Genomic DNA, 13,411 nt, shown 5'->3' on the forward strand with positions numbered 1-13,411 from the left:
TCTTCCCTACAGAAAATACATCTTGGCTGGCATGTTTTGAAACTGGTTTGTAGGATATGCATAGTAAAACTATGGGTTGTAAGCTCATTTATGGCTATTTCGGGGAGCAGCATGTGCGCACAATCTTCCAGTGACTGGGATTTATAAAGTGAATTTTGCGCAGGTTCTGGTGTACGAACGGTTTAAAAAATTTGCTAATGCCATTTTTGCCTTTCGGCCACACATACACTTTTATTAAGGATCCTACGCACAGAGTTTTATAAATGAGGCCCCACGAACCTATCCATTGGGATATTTGTTTTCTGCTTTAACCAATCGCTACTTGGTCGTATGTTACATGCTGGAACGCAGCATTTTCTCTTTCAGCCCACTCTAACTTAGACCATCCAGCAACCAGCATAATTTTTCTGCAAGGTTTAAACTACAGCTAACTTCATATAAAACTGTGAAAAGGTATTTGATTAAAAATTTAGAAGTTGTCCTGCATCACGGGGTGTGAGTAACTGAGTGCTAGTGCTCCTTCTTGGGCACACTACTCAAGGCCCAGGTACCCAAGCAACATGCCACTGTTCAAGTTATGTTCCATGTTCAAGTTACTTAGCATCATAAATTAAACTAAAGTGTACCTTAATAGGTGGGACCTGCAACATCTGCTTAGATGTCAGCAAAGCTAACCACTGTATCTGTTATAATGCAGTGCAGGAAGCAGGATCCAAATGCAGCAGTTTTTATTAAATAAACTAGAACAATGACTAAGACTAAGAATAAACTTGAACTATGACAAAGGCTAAGACTCCAGAACAAAACCGACAACATGCAACAGAACAACATCCAGAAAACACAAAGACTGAACTAGACGCATGGCTTAAATACAAAGGCAAACAAGCTAAACGAGATAATGAGGGGAGTGGCTAATCAGAGACACCTAGGAAGACTAATAGACATAACGGGAACTGCTAAACATGGAAAAAGACGGGAACACAGACAAGGAAACATGACAGAACAAATAGTGCCAATGGGCTTTATGCCCAGCTGCACTACTTCCTGAACTTCAGCCAGCTCCTTGTTTCCTGTCTGCCATTATTGGACAAACTGATTAATTCAGGTGTGCCTGACCTCAGTAGTCATGGCAACAATAATCAGACACCTGAATTAATCAAGTTTGCCCAATAATGGCAGACAGGAAACAAGGGGCTGGCTGAAGTTCAGGAAGTAGTGCAGCTGGGCATAAGGCCCATTGTATCACCAGGGAATTCTTAGTTGTCCCTTTGATAAAATTTGCCCTTGATCCATGTCTCTAAATATTTATTTTTAAATGCCTAGAAATATCCTTTAAAGGGCATATTGCAGGTTAGAGGACCCAACGAGTCAATGCATAGAAAACAATGTAGGAACTAGATTTTCTTTAAAATATACGTATAAACACGCTACAGAAGCTTCTGCAGTCGTTTTTGTGAGAAAATTTTACTTCCGCGTCTGAAAATGGGCGTGGCGGGCGTGACGCAATGAGCGGGAGAGCCGTCGATTCACACAACAGGAAAACAATGGATCGCATGACATTTCGGACGCTGAGGAAATACTCGTATGACGGATCAAGCCAGAAAGTTATGAGCCTGCTATGCTAAAGAGATCAGGGACAGGCCAGGATAATGTCAGACAGAACGGTCAGAGAAAAATTGAGCTGTGATGTGAGGAGAACCAGTGGAGAACAGGACAGGTGCCTTTTAGGTGAGAGACGTGCATATAGATATACACGTTCGCTAACGATATACACTGTGCTCACAATATTGTACAGATTCTATAACAGGCCAGCAGACATTAGTATGTTTAGGGTAGATTTATATACTATTAAATGTATAAAAACTTTACTTGAGTATATTTCTATACTAAAAGTATACTCGGGTAAATGTTTAATACATATTTTTCACCTAGGTTATAACATAAACAGAACATTAAAGATTTGAGTATTTAAACAACCAATTTTGTTTTTCAATTACAAGTTTTATTTAGGGCATGACATGACTAAGTTACCTATATAACACTATTTGATGCCATTGGTAGTATACGACGATCAATATTCTTGTTTCGGCATACCATGTTGAACTCCATCATATCGCCGGGATGCTAATCATTTGATCTGAAGTGAACGCTACACACGACCGCGTTTTCCGAGCCGATGCAGAAGAGAAATCCCGTCTCTTCACCTGCTCAAACCGCACCAGGAACGAAAGATAGGCTATATAGCACCGTCCCTTTTATTGTAATGGAAACTTGTGGACTCGATCTTGAAGTCCTGACAGGCTGGAGTTTTTGCAATCTCCACAAACACAATAATTTACCATGACGATGATAAATTAAAATGCAAAAACTAACGATAGCACACTGACTGACGAGCGCTCTCACTGAACACCAGCCTCCTCTCCACTGAGCCGAGGCTGCGGCTCCCTGATATGACGTCAAATGACGCGATGTTGAAAAAAAGCCGTTTTTACTAGCAGTCCAAGAAACGCTCACTTTATCTTCTAAATTAGTGCCCTTATGTTGTTTTAAAACATTTTAAATCCTGCATTAACTTTTCATATGGCATTTTCATACAAGGTTATCTATAAATTTCGATTTTTTTTTTACCTGCAATATGCTCTTTAAAGGTCCTTATACAGTATTTGATGTGGAGAAAGGAACCCTCTTCCCCGTTAACTACATGATGTTTGCTATCCTGACAGACTATTGCTTGCAAGTAATCAGAATATGGACCTGATTGTTGTTCTGGGAAATATTCTCGTTCCTATTATCTTTACCGGTAGTCGTGGAAGACTGGAAAAAACTGGTTAAAGAATGACCACTGCTCAGTAAGACAAAGGACCTTGCTGGAAATGAACATTTGACCTCCCCCTCATACAGTCTCACCTAATCTGCATTTCATTCTCTCTCAAGAAACATATGGTTATAATGTGAATGATTATCATTGAGTATTATGTTTAGTATCATTTAAAATGTCTCAGAGTGAATGGTACAAATGTCTCATTTCCAAATAAGTACAACAAAATGTAATAAGGTTTTTAGAAGTTTTTAGAAAACTGGCACATAAAGGAAGATGGCAAAGGTTTTATTAGATAAATTATTGAAAAGCACACTAAATAGGGTCAGAAATTGTTTGTGTAGGGAAACCCTTTTATTGGTGCATTCTCTATAACAATCATGTCTAGTCTAGTCAATCACTAGTAACTTGGATCGGCGCTCGTAGATCGACTGATAGAGACTATTTTTCAAAGATGGCTTCTTCCTGTATTCGCGATGTTGACTGTGTATAAAATATCTTCTTATTAAACTGTTTGGACACTGACAAAGTTCTCAATGCTTTGGTTTGAATGTAGGGACCCTTGTTATGCTGTCGTGTTGGTGTGGGGCTATTTTGAGCCTTGTTAGTGGTAATAACAAGCGATTTTTATTTGTCATTACTCTATGCCCTATATACTAGCATTATACTAGCGTTATAGGCTAAACTGTTTTTAGAGATACAACTATTTACATTCGGCAATCATGAAAACAAATCTCAGATAACGGTTGACTAGGTAGCAATGTGTAATTAGACCAAAGGTTCATTTTGCGCCGGAGTTGTCCTTTAAGTGATGGCTTGTTGATTGCAATGGTTCTGAAGGGCTTACCGGACTCTTTTAAGCCCTTTTCCATTCACATAACCCAAAGTGATGAAACGATAACTTTCACAGAGTTCAAAACAAAGCTGAGGAGTTATGAGAGCACAGAAAAGTTTAGTGCTGCTTGCTCAGAGGATGACATTGTGATGAAGGTGAAAGCAAGAGATGGGTGGAATACGAAATTGACCTGTTTTAACTGCGGACAAAAGGGACATAAAGCTGTGGAGCGCATTTCTACTACGAGTGAGAACCGAGAACAGCGACAGTGGTGTAATTTTTGTAAAAGTTTCACGCACAGGAATGTGAATTGCAAGTGGAGAAAGCGGGACAACGTGAAACAGGTGATGGATGAGGAGGACCACACTTTTGGCCAAGCGGATGCCGTCATGGCCAGCGGGGTGAAGGAAAAAGGTCTCATGGTTGATACAGGAGCAACGTCGCATATCATCCGGGACATTACACAGTTCAAGGACTTTGATAAAAGTTTTGAGCCACATAAGCACATCTTAGAGCTGGCTGATGGAGAGAGGACCAGCGGTATCGCCCTGAGGAAAGGTACGGCCCAAGTTCGCCTGAGAGACAACAATGGTCAAGTGGTGGACACGATGCTGATGGGGGCGCTGTACGTCCCATCTTTTCCACAGGACATCTTTTCAGTCAAGGCAGCGACGTCCCAGGCAGCGACGGTCATTTTTAAAGAAGGTCAGAACAGACTTGTTCATAACAACGGTGTGACATTTGACATTCAGGTGTATGATAGACTGTTCTATTTAAGCACGGTCACAGATGATGTTGATCAATGTCATGTATGTTACGATATTCACACATGGCAAGAAATTCTTGGTCACTGTAATTATGAGGATGTGTTGAAGCTGGAAAATGTTACAAAGGGGATGAAAATTAAAGGTAAAACGGAAATGTCTAATTTAAAATGTGAAGTGTGCATACAAGGGAAATTTGTTCAGAGCAGGAACAGGGAGGCAGATGAAAAAGCAAAAGTTCCCCTTGGACTTGTGCACACAGATTTAGCTGGACCTATGGAGCCGGTAGCAAAAGATGGGTTCAGATATATCTTGGCATTTACTGATGACTATTCAGGTGCAATCTTTACATATTTTTTGAGAGCAAAGAGTGATACAGTCAAAGGAACAGAGAAGTTCATTGCTGATGTTTCACCTTATGGTAAAATTAAATGTATGAGATCTGATAATGGCACCGAATTTACATCCAGGGAATTTCAGACCCTGCTCAGTAAAAATGCAATTAGACACGAGACCTCAGCTCCCTATTCACCCCATCAGAATGGAACCGCTGAGAGGAGCTGGAGAACTTTGCTTGACATGGCGAGGTGTATGTTAATCCAGAGTAGCTTGCCAAAAATGTTATGGACGTATGCAATCCAGACTGCAGCTGTTATTCGCAACAGATGTTATAACAGACGTGTAGAACAGACCCCATACTATATGCTGACTGGAAAGAAGCCTGATCTTTCAAGAATGAGAATATTTGGGTCAGAGTGTTATGCATACAAACAGAACAAGAAAAAGTTAGACTCTCGATGTGAAAAAGGGATTTTCATTGGTTATGACAAGAATAGCCCTGCATATCTAGTTTTCTATCCAGATTCAGGGAAAGTGAACAAAAGTAGGTTGGTGGAGTTTATCACAAAGAGTGGGACAGAATGCCACACTCAGACAGATCAGTTAATGTGTGAAGATGATGTGCGTAGGGAGAGCGCCAAAACTCACCTACCAAAACCCGAGAAAATAGAACCCCAGGACATAAGAACTGAAACGTGTGACCCAAGCCCCAACACAGGTGAAAAGGAAAGTGTTGAGAGCAGGCGTTATCCACAGAGGGAGAAGAGGCCTCCACAGTATTTGAGAGATTATGAGTGTGGAATAAACAGTGATGATGATCATGCACTAGCCAGTATTGATTATTGTTATAGAGTAGCATGTGATGTACCCCACACTCTAAGAGAGGCTATAAGTTCACCAGAGTCAGAATTGTGGAGTAAGGCCATGCAGGAGGAGATGAACTCTCTTAAGGAGAATAATACGTTTACACTTACAACACTACCTGAAGGTAAAAATGTAGTGGGGGGTAGATGGGTCTACACATTGAAGGAAAACCCAGTTGGGACAACATACAAAGCTCGGTATGTGGCGAAGGGGTATAGTCAAGTTGCAGGTATTGATTACAATGAAACTTTCTCTCCAACTGCTGACATGACATCAATACGTAGTTTAATGCAAATTGCAGCTCAATATGGTTTAGAACTGCATCAAATGGATGTAAAGACTGAATATTTGCACGCCCCCATTGATACTGAATTATATATGGAACAGCCAGAAGGATTTGAGGTCATGTCAGAAACAAGTGAGAAGCTTGTCTGTAGACTTAACAAATCACTCTATGGTTTGAAACAGTAAGGGCGGAATTGGAATAAAATGCTAGATGATTTTCTGATTCAAAATGATTTTATTCAAAATCCTGCTGATCATTGTGTCTACAATAAACAAATTGGAGGTGAGAGAATCATACTGATAGTCTGGGTTGATGATCTCCTTATTGCAGCAAGTGATAGTCAGATGCTCAGAAATGTGAAAAGAATGTTGGAGGAAAGATTTAAAATGAAAGATCTTGGTAAACTTACACATTTCCTGGGTATTGATTTTGCACAAGGAGATGGTGAGATAAAAATGAACCAGAAAAGGTTCATTATTAAGATTTTGGAGAGGTTTGATATGATTAATTGTAAACCAAGGTCAACTCCATGCGAAAACAGAATGCAATTTGATAATGAAGGTGAACGTGTTGATCCAAAACGGTATCGAGAAGTGGTTGGTAGCTTGATCTATCTAATGACTTGTACTAGACCAGATCTAGGCTTCATTGTCAGTAAGCTGTCACAACACTTTTCTGAACCAAAGAACCAACACTGGGTAGCTGCTAAGCATGTATTGCGATATTTAAAGGGAACTGTGAACAAGGAATTGTGTTATAGGAGAAATGATGTAAATCTTAATCTCTTTGCATTTAGTGATGCTGATTGGGCAGCATACCAGAATGATAGAAGAAGCACAACTGGTTACTGTTTTAGTTTGTCTGCCACTGGTCCTGTTATTTCTTGGAGATCTAAGAAACAATCCACAGTTGCTCTTTCTACATGTGAGGCAGAATATATGGCTTTGGCAGCTACTGCACAGGAAAGTCTGTATCTTGTCCAGTTATTAAACAAAATGGACAATGAATGTATTTACACACCAGTGACAATTTATGAGGACAATCAAGGGGCAATTGCTTTGTCAAAGAACCCTAAATGCCGTCAAAGGTGTAAACATGTTGACATTAAAGGAGCAATGTGTGATTTTTAGCGGCATCTAGTGGTGAGACTTGCGAATTGCAAACGGCAAGTCACTCGCGGCCTCTCCCTCCAATTGCAAACTCTATTTTGAAGCTACGGTGGCCAACGTAGGATAAAGTCAAAGAGAATAAACTATGTCGTCGTCTGAGTCTGCAGAGAGTAGCAAGACAAGCAATGAGGTTAGGGTTATATTTATTAAATTCTATTTTCTTTATTTTACAGTAAATCAACATGTTTTTGCGATTGTTATTTGATCATCATTGTGTTGGTGTTTTAATTCACAGACTTTACCATAGTTTCTATGCTATTTAGTTAGAACAAGGTAAGAGCTAAGGGTAAGAGCATCAAATCAGCTACGTAAGGGGAAATAGTTAACGTTATGATTTCCGAGGCATCACTCGGACAGCATTGTTTATACACGTTTTCAGAGTCAGGAACAACCTGAATACGCACCAGAGGTAACTGGAAGAGGGAGAGGGAGAGGAAGAGGAAGAGGACGGAGAGGCAGAGGTGTTGTAGGTGCAGTCAGGGAAGGGAGAGGCAGAGGAGGACCTACCCGCCGGATCGATGGCTCAGAGGATGAAGAAAGAGTGTTAGCCCTCCAAAGGAACCGGAGAGCTGTTACTGAGGTTTGTATTTATAAAGTTATTGTAACGTTATTATATTCTGACCTGTCTGCACTTTATAAAATCCAAGCACACAATGATAACGTTATTTACATAGTAGCTCTGTGCACATGTACCCCTGTTACTGTAACGTTAGTTAATAGTTTAATGATTTCATAGTTTAACCTGTCATTTACTGAGCAACAATGATTATATGAAGCAATATTACACAAGTTTAGCTAATACTGGCCAGACTTTAAACCCCATATGGTACCATATTCTCAACATATGTAATATTTAAAATATGTACATCATTTATCAGAATCAGAAATTGTGTATTGATAACCTATAGGATATTCTGGGTCAAATTTGCTAAGCTTGCATGTCAAGATACTAAGAAAAAGAAATCACTATATAAAGTAGGTAACCAGAAAATATAATACAATAAACAAATTCTAAAATATAATAGTTAATTTTGAGTGGATACTATATTAAAAACAACATTATTGAGACAGTAACCAGAGTATATAAATTGAGAATATTGCATATTGATTATTTTTCCCTGTGTCCCTTTTCTTCAGAGACTTCTACAGGAGATGACCCTAGAAGAACACCGAGAGCTCTCCACCCTTCTGCTTGAGAGACAGCCAGGCCTGGTCTTTGATGCCTTGATAATGCATCAGCGCAGACACGGTGCTCCACCTTCTGCTGGAGTCCCAGAAGTACCTTGGTGTACTTGTGGTAACTGTCGGGAAATGCCTACGGACCAGGAGAGGAAATGCTGTGGCCAGGATCAAGCTAACTGTGTGAGCCTAATGCCTCACTTCTCCCAGTACTGCCTTGAAGAAGGCTTTATTCGCATTCACAGACAGTACCGGGAGGACATTACGGCATTAGGCAACATCAGGGAGCCTGGGGATGACAACCGAGAGTACCGTTATGGAGCCTATAGACACTTTATCTATTGGCAACATGGAGCTTTAGGCCAGGGAAACCGACTTGTCATTCCCAGCTGTTGTGTACGGAGGATCAGGGACAAGTTCCCTGATCCTCAAGGACACTACACTGGTTTTATTCCTGGACTATGAATTTCCTTCCAGGCCCTCTGGCATGTTCATACAGTTTCCACAAGTACTCCCAAATCTGCCTCAGCATCATCAAGGCATCAAACCAATGTACATATTTACCGTTTGATTTATTATTTTTCTATATATATTTATTACTATTGTTCCCATTTTTATGTCATTTTAATTTATGTTTTACAGTTATATATATTGTTATAGTTGTTCATCTGTAGTTCTATGTTATTGAAAAAATAAAAGTTAAGAAATAGAAAAGCATGGTGTTTTATTTTCCATTATATACATTTGAACATGTTTTTTTTAAAAGTATGACAATTTCAAAATTTGCCTTCAAATTATCAAAATCAATTTTATTTTTACATATTTTCAAAACATTATACATCTGTAGCCTTAATTCTCATTATTGATCAAAATTGAACACTTTAATTTGAGCTACCACTGAGAATAATATGCGCTGTTAACACTGTTTTTAACTCGATAAAATGAAACTAGTTGAAATCAATGATTTTGACGTTGAATTGAAATTATTTCCTTTGTGATCCTGCTGACAAGGACACATGCAAGGTGATCTCCTATGGGGATCCTTCCATATCGGATGCTGGTTGGAGTAATGGTCCTGTTGAATACAGTGCAATCACACAATTACAGACTATATTTTAAACCAAATATCATTCATTGACACGTAATAGGGTACAACATAGTAGTCAAATATTTTATTACTTACCTAGACCTCTTCTGACTTGTCTCTGCAACAATTCAGATGTGGCTGGTGCAGGTACAGGGGGCACCAAACCAAGCTGTCTTGGGTCATCTGGTCGAAGGCTCCTCCTTCTAGGCATCCCCACTCCGCTTGTGATTCTGTTATTTACAATCCTTCCTTGCAGCTCGGAAATGTATCTGTATGTTTTTTCTGTTTTCATGGCATATACACTGTATCTTCTAGCGTTCTTCTTATACAGTTTTTTGAAACTGAAAATACACAAATTATAACCATAAACCATCAAATTGTTAGTAGATCAATAGCCAACCAAGAGTGTAAAGACAATCCATTGCTTAAATTATTTTTTCAAATATTGTACTTTCAATATGACTTTAATATTATTGTAAAACATACATTTCTTTCCCATCCAATGTTTTCAGTGTTGGTCGGTTCAGGTGGTAATTGTAGTCCAAAGCAGCAAGCAGAATTCTTGCCTCATAAACTGGAGGGCTGAATGCATAGCGCTTGCTAGCATACATCAGGATGTGGTTATTGAATGACTCTAGGTCTGCAGTCGATCTAATAGAACAAACAAATGTATAGTTCTGTGTAAATGAACAGTAAAACACAAACATTAATAAAATACATTGTTCAAAAAAAAAAAATATAGCCACACTACCTGAATTTCAGATATTTGTGGACATCTTTCTGCCACCTCTTATTTAGGACTATATCCACTAAAGCTTTGTGGGACTGTGAGTCTCTCTGGATCCACGCCTTTTCCCGTATTTGCTCTGATTCAAGGTGACCGTGTTGACAGCTTCCCATAGTCCATGTGTGAATGTTGCAGACATGGTGAAGGATGCCTACCCATAATGCCTTCAAAACATAAAAACGCAATTGTAAGATGTCTTTAATATAGCAATTAATGAGAATACTCAAAGATAATTAAAATAAAGTGTGCTTACAAGAAATTTCTCACGTGTGTCGGCAGTCTTGCAACACCACCAAAAATGGTTGACTATGTCCTTCAGCCAGTTCAAGAGGATGGACTGTCCTTTTATCTTTGCTGCCTTGAAAAGAAAAAAATATAACCGTTTAATACAGGAATTCAAATATAGTCTTTATGTATAGTTAGTACACTTACTGCTGCTATTTTTTTCGCTATGTTCTTTGCACCATGCCACATGTCCAGACTGTGATGAATCCCTAGGGCCTTGTATTTGCCTTTCTCTGGATCTATGAAGTGGTAAATAATGTTATTTTATTGTATTATTAAAATTAATAATATACTTATGCATTCATAAAATATATCACTAGAATACTTACTCATAAGGGCACCAATCTGGGCATGGGCATCCGTGCAGATCTCCACAAGTTTTATCTCTGATGTAAGCTTGTCCACAGTCTGGATGAAACCCTCCTTCTCCATGACGACTGAGTTCCATGATGTTTGCCGCTTGTCTATGGTGGCAACATGTATGATCTCCTTGGTATCATTCTCCATGGCGGTGTAGCTGCAGTATTGTGCACAGTGTCCAGGAGAGTCATTTCTGCCATCCGCTGAAACATAAATATAGTACAATGAAAAAATTAATTAATTGCTTCCATAATGTCATTGCTTAGTGTATTCAATAGCTATGTTACATTATACAGTATCAACTACACACCAAGGACAACAACATCTTTTCCTTTAAGCCGACAAAGAGTCTCTTTCCTTCTCTCTTCCCAGAAGTCCTTTATTGAATTGACGCAGTAAGTGTCCTGAATGGAGAAGAAGGTGTTCCTGTTCACCATCCCCATGTTCATGAATTTGAACAAGAGGGCAACTTTTGCAAAATTGTTGCCAGACAACAAAATGTTGGTGGATAAGAGAAAATCTCCAGCTTGCATTCCAAATTTCATCACAGGCTGGGAATTCCACCTCCACAATCTGTGTCCATTAGGACAGTTCTAAGAATCACACAGAAGAAACATTTTGTTTGGTAATGTACGGTACTGGCTTCGCTTGTTGATTAAACTTTCATTTTATACTATTTGAAATTTGTTGTATTCTGAGATTTTTTGGATTTACCCATTCGATAGAAACTGATGTGCCCCTGGTGGTGATGTTGATCTCAAAGGGTGCAACAGAGTTGCACGGCACACCAGTCCTCAGAAGTCCAGTGCATTTATCCACAGGCAGAACCAGAAATGTAGCCAGTTGTCTTAAGCAGTTCTCATAGACTATGGAGGCTCTGACACCTATAATGTCATCTTCACAAAGGACATTCGGAGGTTCTGGGAAAACAGGGTCATTATCACAAGTAAAAGGCACATCAAGAGGGTCTTCATGTGCAGGCATATCATGAACAGTCTCATCGATTCCAATAACAGGAAGTCCATCGATAGAGTGTGGTTTCTTCAGTGCTCCACCCATTCTGTTGAGGCACAAAAATCTGTAGTAAACAGACAACACAAAACAATTGCAAATAGAGAATGACAAATAACACACCGTATCGAAATTGGTGGAAGATACTCTTCATCCGAGCTGAAACCATTCTGCCCATCATCTCTTTCAAAGGAGTACGGGGAAGCTTCATCTGCCCAATCAATTCTGTACATAATGACAATTTTCAGTTAAAAAAAATAATTAAATAATTTACATGAAAAATTATCAATTTAAGTATAAAGTAATACTCACACACTATTCATTGGGTCATTGAAAACACTTGGCTCCAAATTCTCCTCCAAAATGCTCATGTCATGTAAGCTGGAAAAAAATATATATATGTTAAGAACATTTGGAGAAAAGCAATACATGACTAAAATATTAAAATGTTATGATGTGTACATGTTACCTTTGTTCAAGGCCCTGAATTTCAGTGGCTTCAACAATGACATCAAGATGCTCATCTCTGTAAAGAATTAACAAAGAAAGTTGTGTATATCCCACATATGCACATTCAACACTAGATATAGACCAAATATAAATTCAAATTACACAATAATCATAATGATCTCTTTTATAATTAAAGATAATAGGAAAAAAATCGATAGGACATAATGCATATTTCACCTGTCTGTTCCACTGGAAGCACCTATACTGGACAATGCTGTAGCTGGGACTTGAAAAGGTTTTGTCTTCAAGGGAGTTGATGTTGTAGGACCTGTCTCGTACCTGGAGAAACAACAGCAGCATCAATAAATGAAGTGCTACTTGACACTGTCGTATACGACTGTAATACATTACTGTATTGTAATTCACAATGTGTAGCATCTTTTTATGGTTTGCTCATCGGGCCTTATAAACTGAACATCCCCAAAAATATGACGTCTGGTGCAAGTATGATCACCGACAGACAACATAGCAAACGTAAGCCAATTGTGTGTAACATTATGATTGTTTCTATACAACAGTACATTATAAAAACACATCCTAGATAATGTTTACAAATCCATAATCAGGTAAGGATCAAGGTCCTTAATATGTAGAATAATTATACTGATCAGCTAACTTAATTGTCTCACGAACGTAACCAGCAAATTTCTTCTCACATAGCAAACACATAGCTAATACAGCTAACTTTAGGGAGAAGCACAAAGTTACATGAAACAAACTAACTAACGTTACATATTTTACTATACTGTCTGAAACACGGTGTCAATGACTATGCTCACATTATCAAACAACAGTTTTAATTTTGATCGTTAAAGTTTGAATATCTTACCTGTCTAGCAGAAAACAGGCAACCTCGGCGTCGCTATGAAAGCCCTTTTCCCTCATAAGATCCTTCCATCTAGGAAAGGCCACACCGATGTTGACCCGCGATTTTTGTCTACGATTCTGCCGTATTTTTCTAGCTTCATCATGCTTTCTCTTCTTTGAAGTAGATTTACCCGGCGATATCGGATCTTTACCTGAACAGTAAGTGTGGTCCATCGTTATTCCGGAAATTCTGCAGCGTCTTTTTCTGCTGCTTCTGATTCCGGTTATATACGAAACGCGCTCTGTAAGG

At 38.9% G+C, this 13,411-nt stretch overlaps 2 protein-coding genes across 3 annotated transcripts; one reads left to right on the forward strand and one right to left on the reverse strand.

Moving 5' to 3' along the window:
* Positions 1-7,007: 7,007 nt before the first annotated feature.
* On the forward strand, positions 7,008-8,914 carry LOC120461606 (P2X purinoceptor 7-like). The gene is made up of 3 exons (XM_089122669.1): positions 7,008-7,205; positions 7,311-7,655; positions 8,213-8,914. Exon 3 carries the CDS (start codon positions 8,228-8,230, stop codon positions 8,717-8,719), a length of 492 nt encoding a protein of 163 aa, XP_088978795.1. The 5' UTR covers positions 7,008-7,205; positions 7,311-7,655; positions 8,213-8,227; the 3' UTR covers positions 8,720-8,914.
* Positions 8,915-9,042: 128 nt separating this feature from the next.
* On the reverse strand, positions 9,043-13,411 carry LOC120461605 (uncharacterized). Of its 2 annotated transcripts, XM_089122541.1 has the most exons (14): positions 13,124-13,403; positions 12,472-12,573; positions 12,254-12,310; positions 12,097-12,165; positions 11,908-12,009; positions 11,488-11,833; positions 11,084-11,366; positions 10,743-10,976; positions 10,561-10,652; positions 10,382-10,486; positions 10,093-10,292; positions 9,828-9,992; positions 9,438-9,682; positions 9,043-9,329 (listed from the first exon to the last, which is right to left on the reverse strand). In XM_089122541.1, exons 1-14 carry the CDS (start codon positions 13,333-13,335, stop codon positions 9,286-9,288), a joined length of 2,256 nt encoding a protein of 751 aa, XP_088978667.1. In that variant the 5' UTR covers positions 13,336-13,403; the 3' UTR covers positions 9,043-9,285. The 2 variants fall into 2 exon arrangements, 1 of the variants encoding a protein (XP_088978667.1); XR_016147210.1 differs by lacking the exons at positions 9,043-9,329; positions 9,438-9,682 and having other exon boundaries at positions 9,855-9,992; positions 10,396-10,486; positions 13,124-13,411.

This window comes from Pimephales promelas, chromosome 2 (assembly GCF_988280905.1).
Source record: "Pimephales promelas chromosome 2, fPimPro1.hap1.1, whole genome shotgun sequence".
NCBI lineage: Eukaryota > Metazoa > Chordata > Actinopteri > Cypriniformes > Leuciscidae > Pimephales > Pimephales promelas.